The sequence below is a fragment of the Carassius carassius genome, chromosome 5 (assembly GCF_963082965.1).
Source record: "Carassius carassius chromosome 5, fCarCar2.1, whole genome shotgun sequence".
Taxonomy (NCBI): Eukaryota; Metazoa; Chordata; class Actinopteri; order Cypriniformes; family Cyprinidae; genus Carassius; species Carassius carassius.
Window position 1 is genome coordinate 27,677,088 of NC_081759.1, and position 20,598 is coordinate 27,697,685.

The 20,598-nt window shown below is 38.1% G+C and overlaps 1 protein-coding gene across 2 annotated transcripts in view; it reads right to left on the reverse strand.

Annotated features, from left to right (window-relative positions):
• Positions 1 to 20,598, reverse strand: part of fras1 (Fraser extracellular matrix complex subunit 1) — a 106,941-nt gene that overhangs the window by 31,902 nt on the left and 54,441 nt on the right. For both annotated transcript variants that reach the window (XM_059550376.1, XM_059550375.1), the window contains exons 19-32: positions 18,072 to 18,212; positions 17,819 to 17,962; positions 16,683 to 16,838; positions 14,665 to 14,811; positions 13,585 to 13,731; positions 11,242 to 11,382; positions 10,187 to 10,327; positions 9,879 to 10,019; positions 9,480 to 9,750; positions 8,245 to 8,329; positions 5,377 to 5,697; positions 1,879 to 2,038; positions 1,597 to 1,772; positions 254 to 370 (exon numbers count right to left, since the gene is read on the reverse strand). In XM_059550376.1, coding sequence (XP_059406359.1) covers positions 254 to 370; positions 1,597 to 1,772; positions 1,879 to 2,038; positions 5,377 to 5,697; positions 8,245 to 8,329; positions 9,480 to 9,750; positions 9,879 to 10,019; positions 10,187 to 10,327; positions 11,242 to 11,382; positions 13,585 to 13,731; positions 14,665 to 14,811; positions 16,683 to 16,838; positions 17,819 to 17,962; positions 18,072 to 18,212 — 2,288 coding nt within the window. The remainder of the gene's footprint in view (positions 1 to 253; positions 371 to 1,596; positions 1,773 to 1,878; positions 2,039 to 5,376; positions 5,698 to 8,244; positions 8,330 to 9,479; positions 9,751 to 9,878; positions 10,020 to 10,186; positions 10,328 to 11,241; positions 11,383 to 13,584; positions 13,732 to 14,664; positions 14,812 to 16,682; positions 16,839 to 17,818; positions 17,963 to 18,071; positions 18,213 to 20,598) is intronic.

Below are 20,598 nucleotides of genomic sequence, written 5' to 3' on the forward strand. Positions count from 1 at the left end.
TTATTTTTTCAAATAAAAAAATTATTAAACATATTGACCCCAACTTTTACAACCTTTTACAAACAGGGATGTATACCCTATATTACACACCTTTAAACTGGGGAATGAGAAAGTATTTTAACAGAGGAAAAACAAAACACACCTGACTAAGAAGTTTAAATTAATAACCATGTTCAATACACTGAATGTTAACTAGAACTTAACTGTTAACAGAATTATTCAGTCTTTTGATGCCCTGCTGTTTGAATCTTACAGTGATCTGCAGGTCGGCTCCAGGCGAGAGCTGAGGCAGGCCGGGGGTCTGAGGCATCACTCCTATAGTGAAGGTCTGCGTATCACTCAGAGTCTCTGGATAGACCTCACTTGAAACCTGCCAGCGAAAGCACACACACCCATGCATGAATAGACATTTATAAACTAAACAAATACCACCGTAAACATGCACACATTCCCACTAGAAAATATAATCTGTTAAAAAAAATTATTTAAACATTTCCGAGCCAATAATTGTCAATCATTAATGTACTTCATAACTAAAATCACTCTCAATACACATATAATTAGTAAGGTATTTAATTAAATCTGTCATCAGTTCTAATAAAAGTTTATTTCAACAGTGACGTCTTGAGCAGACACCTAACAAATAGGTTGAAGCACTTCACGGTCACAAAAACACCCCTGAGGATGTAAACTAAACTGTGTCAAACCATTAAAACGTGAATCTTATTTAATGAAGTCAGAGGCGCAGGGTGCAGCCTCAGGCAAGGCGAGAAGAGAAAAGAACAAACAAGAAGAGAAAGCAATTTTCTTGAGTACGACAAAAAACTGTTGTGTCAAGAGTCATTAGGGGTTTAAGCTGATGAATTAAATGTGACTGACTGTCCTTTAATGCTGCTTACACTGATTTGAAACTGGATTTGAAGACAAATTAGCTCATTTATACCCAAGTAATGCAGTGAGGCTGGTGAAGGAGAAGTAGGACAGATGGTCAAATTGGCCTAAGAGTGTGAAACCGAGCTGAAATAATGGAGAAAATAGTCCAATAGCGCGAGAGAGGAACAATGTGTTTTATCTCTCTAAGAGGTTTGTGTCCGCGTCGTGCATCACGCTGATTTAAAAGTCTGATGTTGTGTGTCTGAGAGAAAAATAAAAGTTCTGTTCAGTTTGGGGTTGGCAGGATTTTTTTTAATCATGATTTCAATTTTTTTGTGCATTCGTGTTATCAAAAATACAGCAAAACCAATATTGTTAAAAAAATATGACAAATGATTGTAATAAATACTGTAATAAATATTATTACAACATTTACCTCAAACTTTTGTCTGGTGCTTTGAGCATGGAAAAGAGTTTAACAGTGACTGGTGGATGTGTGTTTGATGAAAGGTAATATTTTAAGTGGACCAATCAACAGAAAACACCCTGATTAAAACGAATAGAACTTCTACTGAACCCCTGCCATTAAAATGCAAAGCAATGTATAACACATAAAGAATTATTTCTAACCAGCCAGAAGTCAAGTGACACCTATGGCTCTACATACTGTGCCAAAGGGCTCTTGTCAACACAACAGTATTTGCCTCAATGTGTGTGTCTCACCTGAAACTGAAAAGTGTCTCTATGTGTAGCAGATCCATAGTGTCTGTACCAGACAGTCCCTTCATTAACATCTTGCTGTGTAAATGAGCTGGTTGGTGTCGTATCTTGACCATCTTGGAAGGACTGCCATGCCTCCACAGGACCATCAGCAGGCATCGATACCAGCACAATCTCTCCTAGACACATAAATCACATTTTTCCTTAGTTCTTGCCATTGAATTGAGTTTATAAAAGAAAGACAGACATTGAATAAAGAATGCTAGAGACAGATGATGATGATACCGTATTTGGGCTGTCCAGTCTCAGAATGAATGGTGTACAGGATTTCAGAGTCACTGGTTCCCTGGAACTGAGCATTGAGGCACTTCTTAGACAGCTGTACCATTCCTCCCTCCCTCACCCAGGTCTTGGGCACTGAACGCAAGTGAGGAGTCAAGCCAACCTACAGGGAAACCATACTGCACCATTAGGATTAATGGCATGTTTACTTCAAACTTTATAAAGAAACAGTTCTTAAAGGGATACTCCACCCCAAAATGAAAATTTTGTCATTAATCACTTACTCCCATATCGTTTCAAACCCGTAAAAGCTTTGTTTATCTTCTGAACACAATTTAAGATATTTTGGATGAAAACCGGGAGGCTTGAGACAAGTAAGTTACACTGTCATGGTCCAGAAAGTATGAAAAGCATCATCGGAATAGTCCATCTGCCATCAGTGTTTCAAGCGTAACATTATGAAGCAACGATAATACTTTTTGTACATGATTAAAACTACTTTATTCAACAATTCCTTTGTCAGCAGTCTCCTCTGTCTCTCTACATCACTCAAACTGCCTACACTCTTCTGTGTCAACCTTGCCACAAGGATGCACTGTTTCTACGCGTATTTATGCTTTGATTTGAAAGAAAACAGAGCATCCTTGTGGCGTGGCTGACACAGAAGAACATAGCCAGTTCTGGACCATGACAGTGTAACTTACTTGGCAGTCTATGGGACAATCTCAAGCCTCCCGGTTTTCATCCAAAATATCTTAAATTGTGTCCCGAAGACGAACAAAGCTTTTACGGGTTTGGAACAACATTGGGGTAAGTGATTAATGACTAAATTTTCCTTTTGGGGTGGAGTATTCCTTTAAATATCAAAATTAAAAGCAGCTTATTATTATTATTGTGGAAACTGTCATACACAGTTTGAAATTAAATTGGTACAAAAGAATTCTAGGTAACACATATTCACTATTAACTAAGGCTTTTTCCTCAACTAACTGCTAATTTGCTGCTTATTAATAGTAATGTAGTTGTCAAGTTTAGGTATGGAGTAGGACTAATCTCATGCAGAATAAGGCATTAATATGTGCTTTATAAGTAATAATAAACTGCCAAAATGCTAGTAATATGCATGCTAATAAGCAACTACTTAATAGTGAGAATTGGTCCTTTAATTAAAGTGTTACCGATTTCTAAGTAAAAGTATTAATTTCTTAAAAGAGTGTACTACCATTTTTTTTTTTTTTTTTTTTTTTTTTTACAAAGTTTACCATTAGACTTAAGTTTTTGCAGTGGTTTAATCATTATAAAACCAAAAGAAGATGCCTTTCTTGCATTGTACTGTACATTGAGAAACATCAATGCCACAAGAAGATCACGAAGACACGTTAATCATACATACTCAGCTATCGCTATGCCAGGAATCTTTAGATCCTAACAGGGCTCTGAACATTGCTACGCTAGCTGAGGAGCTCATTGTAGTGAACAAGATCATTTGCTTCCCAGATAATCAAAGACCTTCAAGGACGTGGGGAGATGAAAGCTCTGATTCACAGAGGAAACATCTCGGCACCCTTCAACCTCCTTCTTGCTGTTCCTAATCACCTCTCTGAGAGCCGGATGGATTTATAAAGCGAGGTGTTCACGGAAGAGTTCACTCATAGGTCAAAACTATAGTCTGTTTCTAAAGAGTCTCACAAAGAGTTTTGCTGTTTTTTCTGGTGTTGTTTGATCCATTCATTTTACATAGCATTTCCAAATTCAATCGGAATTAGATGTTACCACAGGAAACCATTTTTTAGGATACTTGATAAAACATCTTGTACAGTGACAGTGACAACTGGCAATGTTTCTTTCTTTACCTTTCCCTTTCGATTTAGAGATCAAAGTGGTGGAGAATGTGGGTATTTAAAGTCTCCAGGCCACATTAAATCAAGGATCATTCACTAATGCTGACCAATTACATGGATCAAGGACTACAAACACCAATTGACTTCTCTCGAAAAGGCTAAATGAAAGTACGCTTCCTCTTTTATTCCTGTCATCAATGCCGAAATCCAAATACTGTATTAAAGATTTTCTGAGATCAGGGACCTTGCTCCAAAAGCCAAAGCCAACAGGTCATTAACATACTGTCGCCATGTCGCCTTCTTAGCCTTCACCTCCTTCTGCTCTCATCGTCTTGTGTTGTGGATGTAATGTGACTACCACTCACTGGTAGTTGTGTGAGCGCAATAGACTTTGATGCGGCCTTTATGCAATTCTGCCCTATAAAATGCACTGTGATCCAACTAATAAAAACAATGTGTTATTGATCTGAAAACAGTGTGTATGGCAAAACAGGGCTTCCATTAGTCAAAGGCCGCTTAGGATACTAGATAACATACTGCAGCAGGGAACAAGGCAGGTGTATTCGGATGACACTACACAGAGATATGGATAAGGGTCTATGGAAGTGGGGACAGAGCTTGAAAAGCAAATAAAGTGCTGCAATCTGTCTAGACATCAGCAGGCTAAGGGCATGTCAAATAGTCAGGAAGGGGTGATTTCAAGCATAAATGGGGTGGTGATGATTGTAAAAGTGTGTATGAATGGAGAGAGGTATGAGCTGATGTTCATCCCGTCATGAAAACACTTCAGTCTATATCACAGAATCTATCCATTGTCTCAATGCACCTGCACTTTGAGAAAAAAAAATGAGCAAAATTGTATCCTTAGTGGTACTTATCATATTGTTGCCATAACTACGGGGTACATATCAGTACCTCAAGGCATAAATATGATCCTGTGAAGAAAACAGACCCCAACAACACAGTTTTAAAGTGTATCTGTAACCGAACTTGAAATGTTTCTATCTTAAAACCTTTTAAAGAAGGGGATTTAAACCCAAAACAATTAACCACACCAATTTTATGTATAAATAACCATGTGGGTGCTGGATACTGGGGCCTATCTCTGCATCTCAGGCTGAAAGCATGTAAAGACCTATTTATACTTAATTAATACTTATTAATATTAGTATTATTATTCATATTGTAAAATTTTGTTTCCAAAATCAAATAACTGGCTTTTATATTATGCCTGTTAGAACATTATTAAAAATATATTTAGGTCTAATAAGTGATGATGTTATTTTTTATTTTTTTCCACTGTACTATTTTGGAGTGATTTCATCATGATAGTGAGCATAAACAACACATAAAACAATAAATAATTTAGCAGTTGCCTACGGCTCAATCATCAAGGTGTTCCAGCATCATGTGGAGTGCAGGAATCCATAATTAGCCAAAAATCCTTGATCTAAGTCCAAAATTCAGAAAAGCTGATGACCTGCTTTTTGGCACTTAATATTTTTTACACTAACACGAAAGTACATGACACAATGATAGGCCTATAAATAATGACAAAATAATGACAGCTGTAAGTTCAAAAACAGCACATTTATGATGATTAAATATGAACTGTCACTCAGCAAATCTTTTTTCAGAGTAAAACCTGTTATGTCTGTACCTTCTGAGCAATGCTGATGTGAAACAGGATGTTCTGGTAGCTGTGCCCGTCATTGACCTGCAGCAGAAGTCTGTCCTGGTCTCCTTCTGAACCATCATGTACATACTGCAGCTGCTCACCATCCAGGTCTTCCAGTTTGAAATGGGTTACATGCACCTCACCATGCACGTGAGTCAAGTGGCCATGTTGAGGTGGATCCAGAACCGTGATGAAAACGTCTTGTGGATTATCGAGGTCACTGATGTGAAGAATAGATCTGCTGATGACGGCTGTCTCACCAGAGTTAATGTACAGAATTAGCTTGGTGATCACAGAGGGTGGCTGTGAAAGGGGGGAAAAATAAGACAGAATTCAAACTTAGTTTCGATGAAACTGGTTGGAGGAAAGAGAAACTATTCTAAGAAAACGATTTAATATTTGAGCCTAAATGTCCTTAGCATCTACATAAAGTATTTTCCACTTTTATTTTGTAAATTAAGGCATGCAGAGGTGAGAATCCCATCACCGCAGTAGCTCAAATGAAATACAAGATGTGTGAAAATGGGGGAAATGGAAGGCTGAGTTCGATGCATTTGAGATCCAAATGAAACTCGCACGGACATAAATGGATAAAAATTCTGTTAGAATCCAACCTTAATTTATCTACCATAAATTCTTTCTTCTATTTTTGGCCCAATTTATAGTCAAAGAATTGAGATGGCAAATGCTGCAGGCAGATTCAAACTTGTGTTGTCCACATGAGCACCAAAGCATTTTATGCACAACACGCTTTTTTTTCAAGCAATTTACACTAATGAACATCCATTAGGTTGCTGCTGCACAGATCTGTGGAGAAAATCAGGCCACTTTTGTTTACCACTGCAAAGGGAAGACAAGAGTAAACGGTTTATTTCCAAAAGACAATCTTTTCCCTCAGGGAGGGATTATTGCATTTTTTAAACTCTCTTTCTCTTATAGGAATAGATTTGATTTCCTCTCTCTCTCTCTTCGCTTTAAGATACAGGTTCTATATTTCAGCTTTAACTGCTCATTTAACAGCAGGAAGTGCTCCGACGTCTTGAGCTGCTGTTATCAGCCCATGAGGGGCAGGAGCGTATTTTGGGTGTTATTTGTTGCAATGACATCCATTCGATTTCTGTCGGGGAGCTCAGGTTTCTCTCTCTGTATGTGTGTGTGTGTGTGTGTGTGTGTGTGTGTGTTCATTGGGCTGGTGGAGGTCAGACAGCAAGACACAGGCAGTTCTCTGGAGACTGTATCTATGAAGTGTAACTAAATGCTGCAGAGAAATGAGCAATACACAGACAGTGAGAGATAGAATGGGAAGAGATGCTGGCTCAGTATGAGCTATAATGCTCTCCTCAGAGTGAGTATAATGGCCAGTCAATCTGTGTTAAGGATGTGGACTATGGGTGTAAGCAAAGACGAGTATATGGCAGAGAGTTCTAGTTTTACATTTTCAAAACCCATTCATTTTTGATAAAGGAATTGTGAGACTTAATATGGAGACTAAAGGAATAGAATAAAGTTATGAAGATGTCCATAGAGTAAATAGACTTTGTCCTTTATAGCCACCTCTAGGCATCAGTAGGCGTTTCGACAGCCTTGACTTAATATTTTTCCTAAACTTTTTTATGTAAAGCCGAGTTCAGACTGCACGATTTTCAAAGTAGTTGGGACAGTGTTCTTTTTACACTGCATGACTATCTTGGCCAGCATTCAGTCACTGCTGTGTTCACACTGCACAATGGATCGGCGACAGAAGGTTTCACACTGCATGACTTTTGAATCGCCGACAACTCTGTCTGACACGCAAACTACGTTTCACAACCAAACACCCGCGAGATGTGACAAGGAAACAACGCGATATATCGCACGTGCAACCGGAGTTTTCACGTGAGACTGCGATAGTTCAGATGAAACATCAAACAAACACGGATGCTCCTGCTAAATTTATACTAATTTATCTTCCATTTCATGGGTCCAAATAGACCGAGAAGAAAGCCTTTTTCTGAAATGAAGCCATGCTTGCTGATATTGTGGTCTATAACTCCTCCCCAAACTCCCCGCTGCTCTGTATCTTGCTCTCTCATTGGCTGTCGGTCATCGCCGATGTAGTTTTCAGTCAGAACACTTTTCAGACAGCATGATTTTGAATCGCCGACAGGTCCAGATATGTAGCATGCCAAATATCTCACGGGCATCGGCGACTCATCGCGATTCTCTCAGATAGCGTCTTTGCTCATTCACACTGCGTGATTGTCACTCGCGTGAACGAGCACAGATTTGCCTGCGATTTGGGGCATTTGTCAGCGATTTCTCAAAACCTGTCTGCGAGCCGAAAACTGGGCTAAAATCGTGCAGTCTGAACTCAGCTTAAAGATGTTTAAATTCATTCATTCATTTTTGGAGCAGACAGTGAAGGACAAGCTGCCAACTCAAATGCCCAGCGTACACGGGAAGACTTGCATATTGGAACAGTATTGTTTCAAAAGCATCACAACTGGATATTTCATGAAGCTAGTTTCGAACCTGCTAAGAGTTTTTGAGCTGAAATCCAGTCTAAGACTGGCCACATTAAACAAGCTAAAATATAAGATTTTAATTTGATTACCTTTTTTTGGGCACAACATAATTGTTTGAGTGAGTTTATTATCACTCTAAAATGTGTGAAATAAATATATGTGAGCAATTAAGATTTATGAAATGTTGTGCTATAGTAAATTATGTTGTTTAAAATAATGTTTAATTAAAATCCACTAACAATATTCACCCTAGGATGAATATTCTGAGGATTCTGACTTGCGACTGCAGAATGAAGCTCTATTATTCAGCTTATTACAAGATGTGTTTGTGTGTGCATGTGTTTACCTGCTGGGAAAGTGCCTGCACAGGAACACTCTGGGGCTGAGAGAACAGCTGAGGATCTGCTGCCCTTAACATGAACTGCCCACTTCTGCAAAACAAGCCAACATTACACTGCTGTAAATAGATTCAAGCATATAAATAATGAGTCAGGGTTTGCCTACATTTTGCTTCAAAACCTGAAATCATATAGTGGGTCTATGCTGAAGGAAAACAGCTTGGTAAACATATTAAATAATGTCTAGCTGTTGTATAATACCAACCACAGCAAATAATGTCTTAATGTTATTAGCACAGTCAATACAATACAAGTCCATGGGAAGTAACAGTTTTCATTTCACATTGTGACAAAAACAAACGTGTGTCTGTGTGTAAAGTGGACTAAAACAACAGAAAAAAGACACAATAAATAAAAGACTCAGAGAGGCAAAGGGCAGAGACCAAAATTAGAAAAAGACTGAGTGGCTTTTAAAGAGAAATGATTAAGGCTGAAAAAGTGATACATTTGGGAAAAATGGAGCCAGAGTGTGAGGGCACACAACTCACTTGTTAATTAAACCACAGAGCAGAAGGAAGGGAGAGGAGCTATTAAGGAGATAAACTGTGAGAAAGTTGAGCGAAAACTTAAGGTCATCAGTCAGCCTGACTTAGTGACTGCCACACGATCATCACAAATGCTGCGGCTTATGGGCACCGTGGAGTGTGTGTGTGTCCTGTCAAATGCCTCACCAACTTCACCGAGGTAATTAAAGCTAATAAATAGTGCACACTACTCAAAATCAGTCCATCCCCCAAAACACACTCTCTCGACACCCTCTTGCCTTAATATAAGGTCATTTTACTCCTGTACAGCATCTGATTATCCAAAATGGGCCATATCCCACAGGAAATGAGGAAAAGAGACGCTGCCTTAAGTTATATTTCAGGAGACGGGGAATGAAATGTTTAACATGAACTATAAATAGTGAGGAAACAATATGTAATGAATGACTGTACACGTTCATATATCATCTAGTTCATATATACTGAAGACTATATACTTCACTCACTCTCAGACAGCATTAATGCACTGTAATGCTGTTAATGAAAGTAATAAATTGTAATGCAATCGGTGATCGAGGACATATCGCTTGGTCTATTTTTGAATCATTATGTCTTTATTGACTTCTGAACGCAAAATAAATTTCCTGGGGAAACAACCCTGGATTTATTCCATCACTCCATGTTACACACATACTCACTTGGGCTGCTCTTCGTCATGAATGAAGCGAACGACTCTACGTTTGAGCTGAGTAAAGGTGAAAGTGTCGTCTCTGCCCAGTGCTCTCTCTCTGTCATTCTCCAGGACCACGAGATGCCCGTTACTGGGTGGCTGAAAGAGCTGGAGCAACATGCTCTCTAATTGGCTATCTGCATCCTTGATTGACACGAGTGCTGGATCAAGAGGCTTAACTCCACCAATAGGAACCAGAAGAGAGCCATTGATGTAAAGAGATGGAGCACGGCTGTTTGCTGAAGAAACAAAAGGGACGTGATGTTCAAACCCTCCTACAGTCTAAACAGTATTAGAAATTACAGAATTTTCCACAATTCTGAGAATAAAAGCATTAATTTCTATCAAATATGTGAAGTCGGGTTACCATGGCAGGCTCTTGTTTTGGGGTCAGCGTAGTATCCATGACCACAGTCCAGGATGCACTGGCCACCCTTCAGAAAGAAGGTCCCAGCACAGACATGGCACTCCCCTGCACTCACACACTCCAAGCAACCAGCTGAGCATTCTGGGAAATAATAGCAGACAATCTGTCATCAGACTCAGGTAGGACACGAGAGGGAACTATGTCACACCATACTGAGAGCCTCTAAAATTAGCAGGCTTGTGAAGACGCCAAAATGGGCAATCTAGGCTGTCACGATCACTCTCCCAGACCAGATTCACAGCACTCACCGGTGCACTGACGGGTCGAGGCATCTAGAAAGTAGCGCTTGCCGCATTCCAGCACACACTGCCCGTTCAATACGGCATATGGCAGCTGGCAGCGTTGGCATTGGCCATGGACCTGGCACTGCTCGCAGTGTTCATCACAGCCTGTTCATTGAAAAAAAAGACACAAAATTTTATTCATATTTAATGAGAATCCAAGTTTTCATCTATCATTTTATCACTGAAATCTTCTCAAATTTACTGTTTAAAAATTTTGGGGGGTTGGGAAGATTTAGCATCTTCAGTGTCACATGATCCTTCAGAAATCATTCTAATATGATGATTTGCTGCTCAAGAAACATTTCTTAATATTAACCTTGTTATAAACAATTGTGCTGCTTAATATATTTTTGGAAACTAATACAGTACATTTTTCCCCAATTCCTTGAATAAAAAGTTCATAAGAACGTAATTTGTTTGGAACAGAAATCTTTTGTAACAACACAAATGTCTTAACTGTCACTTTTAATCAATTTAGTAAGTATTTATTTATTTTACTGAATCTTACTGACGCCAGACTTTTACATTTATAATGCAAAATATTACATTATTACTAATATTTCTATTATAATGCATTTATAAAACATTAATCATTTATAGTGCATTTTAAACTGATTAAAATATAATACATTTAATACATACATAAATTTAGTTTCCTCCCTTTATTCTGCTAAACTGCTTTAGTATCAGTGAGTTAAATACTACATGCTACAACACACTATTGACTTCTTGATATCTAATACTGAAGAAAGTGAATTTCAGTCAGGAGCTTCTTCAATTCAGTCCATAACTACAACATTGTTGATAGACTTGTCTTTCGGTCTCATTTGAAATCAATCCATTAAAGTGCCATTAAACCTTGGCTATAGCACAGCGACTGATGCTTGCACTATACAGCAGACATTAGAGGGCCCCGACTGTGACAACTGACTGAGAGATTGAAATGTCAAAGTTTACTGAGCTGGAAAATTGATTGGTTGGACTAATAATGAAGGTTGCTATTTTTGTTGATGACTGACTCAGACATCTCTCAGCATCCTGGTAGAACCCCAGTGAGCATCCAGGCACACAAATGCCATCCTGCAGGACGTATCCCTCCATGCACTGCAGACAGTCACTACGCAGGGGTCCGCGGCACGCGTTACAGCTCCAGTCGCATTCTGGGAGAAACAGCGAAAGAGAGAGTGAGTGGGAGGGATATAAAACAAAAATAAAATGAATTGTAATGTGATTGAGGAAGAGGGTAAAATAAGAAAAAAGGCCACGAGATAAGAGAGCATGAAAGAAACGAGATGTGGATGTGTTGAAAATACAAATGCTTCCAAGGCAATGCATGATAAAGACCAATCACTTTCAATTCATTATGTAAATTCCAATAACAATTATGGCATGCAGGAATGGAGAACTTTTCAGAAATGCTAATTAATAAAGCAATACGCCATGAGAGGCTGCGTGTTATTGTGATTATACTGTAAGTAAAGAGTGTTCAACACAAAGTGAAGTACTGTACTTAAGTACCCCACACATTTGTTATTATAACATAAGTAGTGAAAGATCTTTTCTTCCACATTGTGACATATTTACATCTGAGTGAACAACATTATTGAAAAAAGAGTGGGAACTTTGTTCTATCTGTAAGTTACAGATTGGATGGAGGCAGATCTAAATAATGAGTTACCAGTCAATTATAAGGAACAGGCACAGTAATAGTTTGTAAAAGTTACAAGGTCAAAACTTGCTTTAAAAATAACACATATGCATTAATAAGATCAATAAGATGCATTGAGAAAACAGACGATGATGAATTTCATTAACATTATACAAAAGATATCAATGAACATAAAATAGTTACATTTATTATGTGTAATGTATGAGCAGTTTGACCACCAAGTAAAAGGGACATTTTATTTGAATTTAATGTTTAATATGTTAAACTAAGACATTTATGAAAACCAAAAATACACAGTGTCATCGTCTAAGGCTGAAATTACCTGAAAAACCAAGCTTGAATAGTGTCTGTACAAAAACGAAATATGAGGGATTTCAATACGGCACTTGACTTACAATGAGAAAGAGAGACAATGTTTCAGTTCTCAAATCATCTATTAAAGAGAGCGCTAGCCGACCGTTTGATAACTCACCAGCAGACCTCCGCTCTCTAAATCAGCTCAGCTCATTAAAAAGCCCCATCACGCTCTTTCTGTGCTCTATCTATATAACCCCATCATCTCTCCCCTCATTCACCAAAATCATCCTCCCAAAATATTTCAAACATTTAACTGAGAAGAACAGTGGCTAACCTCATTAAACACAACATCAAATTTAGACCTCTGTGATTTCCATAAAAGCAGCTCATTTGTCCATATGACATTTAAACCTTTGTTCACATTACCCATCCATAAAGACACAAACAACAATGATGTGTTGCATCATTGTTAAAGTGCTCCCTCCAAATATCCTCAAGGTAACCTTCATTCACTGTACTGCAGGGGTAAACATGCCAATAAAGCATTCATACGCCTGCTATTATTGTCTCTCTTTCTGCTTCACTCGAGATCACACACATCCAAAAACTCAAGGGAAAAAAATTAATCTCTACAGTATCTCCTTTTGATCTCCTCTGCAAATCCCATCAAAATGAAAGGTCTCACGGTATGGGGTCTATGTTCAACATCCAAATCCCAAACCACATCGTATTAAGATCTGAACACACAATTATTAATGAAAAACCATCCTCTCTGCAATCACTCTTGCTAGCGTCTCCACAGTAATCTTCTATGAAATATATTTGACCATAATTACTAGAAAACGTATCCTATTTTTCCCTGCTGTTCTGTGTGAGTATGTTAGGTATAATGGACTTGACACCATGTATCCTACACTTGCCAACATTGTATGGGATTACAGAGAAAAACCAGGCATCACTACCAGACTTTCAAAATCACAAGCTCAAGATAACACATAACAAGCTCAAGAAGAAATATGTGCCTTGTTGCTAGGAGACACGTGACAAATGAAAACAACATGTGTTCTAAAATCGCCTCAAAATATCAAACATGTTTGATCCTCTGTCGGGATGAATTCCAGAAAAAGTCTGGGTCCATCATAGACTGTGACCTTCTGAGAGATCTGTGTAGTGAATTTCAGCCTTTATATGATGAATGTTTAATGTCTATACAGCACCAAAAAAAATCTTGGCTTCTGAGCAGTACAAAAGTCATAAATACAACAAACATACAAATCAAAGAATCAGAGAAACAGAAATAGTGTAGTTTAACAAAACAGGAATGGAAATGAGGGGTAATTTGTAGTCTAAATGAAGATTATTCCATGTTTAACAGTGAAATCTGGCTGAGACTCACCTCTGCATGTGCGTGTGGTGGTGTTAAGATAATACTGATGAGCACAGCTTTCATACTGACACTCTCCAAACAGAAGAACTTTAGCTGGATCCCTACATGATGTACACACACCCGCCATCTCACAGCTCAGACACTGAGTGTCACACACTGAAACACACACAATAATCATTTAATCAATACTTATCAGACATTCGGTTGGACATTCTAATTTAGAAATAACTGGCTATTTTCTGTCCTGTTTTGATCCCTCTCATCAGAACGCTCTGTATGAATAGACACAGCGGTTTGTAGATTTGGAAGTGAATGCCCATGGCTATTATTGGCTAACAGCTGTGTATGTTTTACAGCCTACATCCTTCACAGATGGACACTGCTGTGATTTAGGTTAAAAATGCATAAATACTCAGTACATATTAAATGATCTGTAATACCTGTCAAAGCAATAGTAACCACATTATAAAAACAGTTACTCACGGTTGTGTGTTGTGACATTACTGTTGGATCCAATATAGTCAGCACAACATCATCTTTTAGTTTCAGTCTTTCAAATTATGCCTTGTTTGTAAACAAATCCACTTTAAAATGACATGAACAAATAAACAAGTTCTTACTGACGCAGTTTGGCACATCATTAAAAAAGTTCTTGAACTCTTTCCTAATGTTGGGATCAGAAGGAAGGCGATGCAAAGACTGTTTTTCCAAAACTTGGAACTGCATAGTGTCTTGTCTTAAGAGCTATGCTTATCATTTGATTTCTGCATAGACCTGTATTTGCTTCTCGTCATTTACACTACGTGTGAATCGGTGGGTGGGGCTAAACAAGCAGCGATGTAGAAGCAGGCGTTGATTTTCTTTTGCAGAGGTGGTGTTTAACAACACTGTTACATCATAGAGTGACACATTTTCACAACTTGTCATTTGGCAGACTGGCTGCAATATAAGCTGTTTTTAGACTAATGAGAAAGTTTTGAGTTCTGAAAATTACAGGTTGTTCACAGTACAGTGACCTCTTATATGTCTAAAGATCAAGAGAATTTTGCTTTCTCAGTTCATAACACCTTTAAGTAAATGTGTACTTACTTTGGCACACCCTGTTTTCATCAGTGTAATATCCAGTTGGGCAGTGAGGGCTGCAGAGACCTGATGGGGCCAGAACCTCAAGGGGCAAACAGGAAGTACAGGAGTGAGGACCATCCCCACTGCACTCCTCACAAGAAGTGTGACATTCTGGAGAACACAGGCACAAGACAGCAAGAACGATGACCAGATAATAAGGACAATAAGAATTATGATAATGAGAATAAGATAATTATGTCAAAGGGGAGTCGTGGCCTAATGGTTAGAGAGTTTGACTCCCAATCGAAAGGTAGGAATTGTGGGTGGGGGGAGTGCATGTACAGTTCTCTCTCCAGCTTCAATACCACGACTTAGGTGCCCTTGAGCAAGGCATCGAACCCCCAACTGCTCCCCGGGCGCCGCAGCATAAATGGCGGCCCACTGCTCCGGGTGTGTGCTCACAGTGTGTGTGTGTGTTCACTGCTCTGTGTGTGTGCATTTCGGATGGGTTAAATGCAGAGCACAAATTCTGAGTATGGGTCACCATACTTGGCTGAATGTCACTTCACTTTCAAATGTTTCTCAACTTTGGAAATATGATAAGTAAGGCTTCATTTACACCTTAATTTAATACTATATAATTTTAAGGTGTACTATATATACACTGTGAACGGCTGTTGTATTTAATATGTATAAAAGGTGCACACGACTGATTTAGACAGGACTCAGTTTTAGCAGATAAAGGTTATTAAAACCATTGAAGCTTGAAAAATAGAGCAACTTCTATTCATTTTGACATTTTAATCAGTCCTGTTGCCAAGGACATTTACGTTTCATGACAGTATTATAAAGACAGAAGACTTGAAAGGAATACTGTTGACGTCCAACTTGTACCCAGAAATTTCCATTCACATATGATTTTTAGTCTGCTGTCAACTTGACAAATCACCTTCAAACAGGCCAAAGACATTTGGCAGTGCTAAGTGCAAGTAAATTCCATTGATGGTCTTCTGTCTTTAATGCACATGGAGTGTTATATGCACACAATCGCGTAAAAAACACTTTTGCGTACACACATACTCCCTTGATATCATCAAGCAATTAAAGAAGGTCATAACTCACATCACATCAGCATCTTAAAAGATTCTGCATTAAAGCCAAGCACTACATCACACTCCCTAATAAAAACAAATGCACCGTCTCATCTACACTGTCAGCAAAGGAGCCACTCTCAAAGCATCACAGGTAATTGCATCAGGGTTATGAAAACAGAGGCTCTGGCTATATTACATTGAGAGACCATGTAGAATGACAAAGCAGTGTATAAAGAGGATGCTGGCAGTGAGATTAGACGCTGTGTGTGTGACTGATGATGCTCAATCTACATAATAAATCTCAATGCTAGAAATAAAGCAGCACATGTTTTCTCAGAGGAAGACAGTTAGATGATGTTGAAAGATGTGATGAATTATCATCATACGATGCAGATTAGGGTTGCACTTGAACGTATTTCCCTCTACAGTCAGTTAATCCAAATCAGATTGCAACCATACAATTTACTGTTTGCTCAGAAGGCCTACTTTTCGAATTAATTTATGACTACATATAATTAGGCAATCTGAGAAATAACGCGAGCAGGGGGAGTTGTGTAAACACAGGACAGCATAGCTCCATTGCTCTCATTATTTATTCATAAACATGTTTTAGATGTCATGTGAACATGTGAATTCTTAATTGTTACTTAAACATAATTAAATCTGACTTCATGCATTAATCTTGCAGTTTGCAGCATCAAATATTGCTATTGCTATATCTCACAAAATCATTGCAAATCACATTTGTTGCACATTATAATTAGGACACAAAATGATTTCCTATACTGTATATAAGGGACACTAGAATAAGTCATATTTCATAGTTACAAATTTGATGTGTGTTATTACTTGATTCTTCTGCATAATACTGCAGTGGATCATGTGTAGCCTGGTTGTGGGACTACATTTGATTTTTTTGCTCTGAATTCACTTTTTTTTTCTTCTTACTTTTGCAAGCTCCGTGCCACTGGTAGTATTTGGGTGGGCACTGTGATACACAGTGATCTCCCAGCAACAGCATCCTGGGAACTTTACACCACAAACACACAGTGCCAAAACCAGACTGCAGGTCTGCTACACACCGCTGGCATCCCTCCTCACACTCTGAAACAAACAGACGGTGAGCCTACATTATTATGCACATCCATAAGAACATTCTGAACTGAAGTGAGGAAATGGAGGATAAAAGATCTTATCAGATTCTTATCTTCAAAATGTTCTAAAGGTGTAAAAGTAAACACTGTGTTCTTTGTATATTCTCTCTCATTCCTTATCAGTTGTGAGAGCAGACTGACTTCATTGCCATGGACACGCTGAGGGCGCTGATAATAAAGAGATGCATATCAACCACTGAAAATCCTCGTTGGCTCATTTCTCAGGCAAGAGGCATCAGTACAGATTATTTGAATTATACATATAGTTCATGCTTTATTTACTCATATAACAAGATCTAAACAAAAAAGGAGGTCTGTGAAATGTTTCTGAGGCAAAGCAGTACAGTAAAAAATGCTGCTGAAACCATCAGCACATGATAAAAAAGGAGCTCTGAGAAATTGTGAAAAAGAGAATAAGCTTATTTTAAATGTTCTAACAAAGTAAACATACTGTATATTTCAACGTGCTGACAATAACAAGTCCTGGTAATTATTGTCTGTGGATTTTTCATGTTTTTCAAATAAACCGCATATATTTTGAGATTTCACTACTTTACTAACTATTAATAAGCAGCACATTAGGAGTTTATTGAGGAAAAGTCATAGTTAATGGTTTAATCCAGACACAGACACAGACTGGTACTTCAGCCACATTTTATTAATACCCAAATAACCGGATAACAGAATTAGCTAGATTCAGAAATAAAGCTCTGAGCACATTGGAAAAAAGAATTAACATATTTCCCCATTTACGTACTCTTGGCATTGACAACAATGGCTGACATGCCCATTGAACACCAAATCCTCCCCTGAAGGCAAAATGCCCATTTGACACCTTAAACCCAAGCTGGTCTTATGACTTAAGATCAAAGGTGTCGCCTGAAAGCCTTTTAAGAATGTTTTGGTGATGGAAGATTGATTTTCACTCACCAATGCAGTAGCCCACAGCATTCAGGTACTGGCCCTCAGGGCAGCTGGTTCGGCAGTAGCCGTTATGGAGACTGGCGTGGGCTGGACAAGCAGAACAGTCAGCCTGAGACGGGCCTGTACATGTCTTACATGATGGATGACAGGCTGAAGGGAGACAAAAGAACTACATTACATTCATAAAATAATCTACTTAATTGTACTAATCCACAAGGACACAGCCTTCGGAACAGGACAGAATAACACCCAAAAACACCTTGGCAAGTATGGTCCTGAACATGGAAACCATAGGGACATTTATCGAGACACTGCCCTTGATGAAGGACACTGGGCCGTATACAGGAAGTACAATTCTGGAAACTTCCACCAGTGCAGCCTGAACATGAGACGTGACATTCTGAGAGAGAAAACGAGAAAGAAAGTGATATTAGTCAAAGTCTTGTAAACAAACTAAAAACTTTGTACCAGATAATAATATTATATAATATAATATACCGTAATATAATATAAACTGTAATACTTCATAACGCTTTGCTGTTTTGTAATCAAATAATTGCAGCCTTGCTGAAAAGATGTCTTTCAAACATCAACCAAAGGTTTTAATAAAAGTTTAAATAAATGTAAAAACTAAACTTTCAAAGCTGAGCACTCCACATGTACGAGGAGGTTTAGAGAGCCGACCTCATCTCGGGGGTCAGGACAACAGTTTTGTAGAAATGATGTCCAGTCTGCCTTTAGGTCGTATATGTAGACAAAAATGCATTTGCTCTAAAAAGGCGGAAAGCTGATCCATGTGCACACAGCTGAATGAAAGCAGTGGGCTCCAAAAAGAAAGCCTGTCACGGGTGTGAAGTCTGGACTCGTCTCCACTACTCTCCCAGATTAAATGTGAGAGACATTTGGCAGACACATGCAGACAAAACACACACACACACACACACAAACATACATAATCACTGGAAAATACAAAGATGCAGAGGCTCTTGAGAATCTCCTCGATTTGGAGTAAAGCCCTCAGAACACAGGTGTCAACAGCCATCCACCACTATGACCCAAATCATCTGCTCCTCTTTAAATTATTTATCTGTTCAGCCAGGTTTCATTGTCAATCAGAACAAAGGGTAATTCAGTACAATCCCCAAAGAAAAATAGTGGGTGTGCTAAATACTAAACCAGGCAATCTGTATTCTACTCAGTGAATGGGGAAACAGGGCTAAGCTTTCTTTTAATGCAATTCAGAGACACACAATAAATATGCCTAAAGGCCTCACATATTGATCATTTTTCTTTTAAATGACATTTCGAGCCATGGGGTGTGTTTTGAAATGAAGCCAGGATATTGGGAAGGATACATGAGTTTTGAAGGTTCACAGTGATGGGATGAATTCTTTAATGTACTTTTAATCGATTTTTAGACGCTGAGTGTGAGAGGCTACTGTACTGTTTGTTAAAACAGGCCTAAAAGGTATTTGGATTCTTTTGGACACTCAGAACCACACTTAAATGTCATTAGTTAACCACACGTGTACAAAAAACCATAACACATTTACTTCAATTTTCCTAGTTATCTTTGCAACAGCCTTAAAACAAAAAGTCTCCAACTCTAACCTTTAACCAAGTAGGCTCTTTGTAAAGCATTTGAGAATGCAATAATGACTGTTTTTAGTAAAGGTATTAATGGTTGCCCACAAAATATAAATAATAATAATAATTGAAAATTATTTAAATTGGCTCTTGCTTTCATATCACACAATAGTCATGGTCCAATCTAATTATTCATAGTTCTTGTCACCCTATTGAGTAAGACTAACACACAAACATACAGAGTCCAACAGAGAGACTGACTTTAGAAGGATTTACAGATTGGAATTTCCTCTGCATGATATCTGATCCATCAACACATCCACACACACACACACACTCCAGACAAGTAGCCCTGAGGAAGCTCAACATTTTGTCTAAGCATGCTGGCTCAACACAAAGGTCTTCATTGAAGAAAGAGGCACTTGTCATTATTATAGCAGCGAGCTTCATGACAGTGGACCCATTGAATGAACAGCCCACTGGCCTCATTCTCACCCCCTTCAGTGATGTGCTTCTAAGTCAATTAAAACAATAATGCATTTATTATTATTATTATTATTGATTTGGTAACACTTTACAATAGGATTTAATTGGTAAATGCATTCTATATGGTGTACTATAAATGAACAATAATTTTAAAGCATTTCCTTATTTAGGTTAATATTAGTTTGTACATACGTATATTAATATATATTTTTTAACAAATATTATTTTTAAATTAACAGTATTTTTATGAAGAAATTTAAACTTTTAAATGGTTACATGATATGCATCATGATGACATTAACCAACATAACCCCATTGTAAACTGTTACCAAATAATTTGATTTAATACAACATTTCATTGTGAGCTATTTTAGGTATAAATGCAGAATGAAATTGATCATATTCTGACAAATAAAAGTTTTATACACCATATCTGACACCACTGTGAAGCTCTCAGCATGTGGGAACGCCATAAATACAGAACTGATTCACCGTGTAAAATTCAGAAACCATTCAACGTGACTGTAAAAGCAACTGTAAATTTTATTCAGTGCTGTGGGGGTGAGGTGTTGGAGGTACTACAGAAAACCTGCAGTCCTTGAGGAATATACCACAATCAGATGTTGTCATACTGTTTTAATGTAATACATTTCTGGGTTTGTGTATGATGACTCACACCCTCGCTATTTTCCGAAAGATCAGCTCTTTTTTTT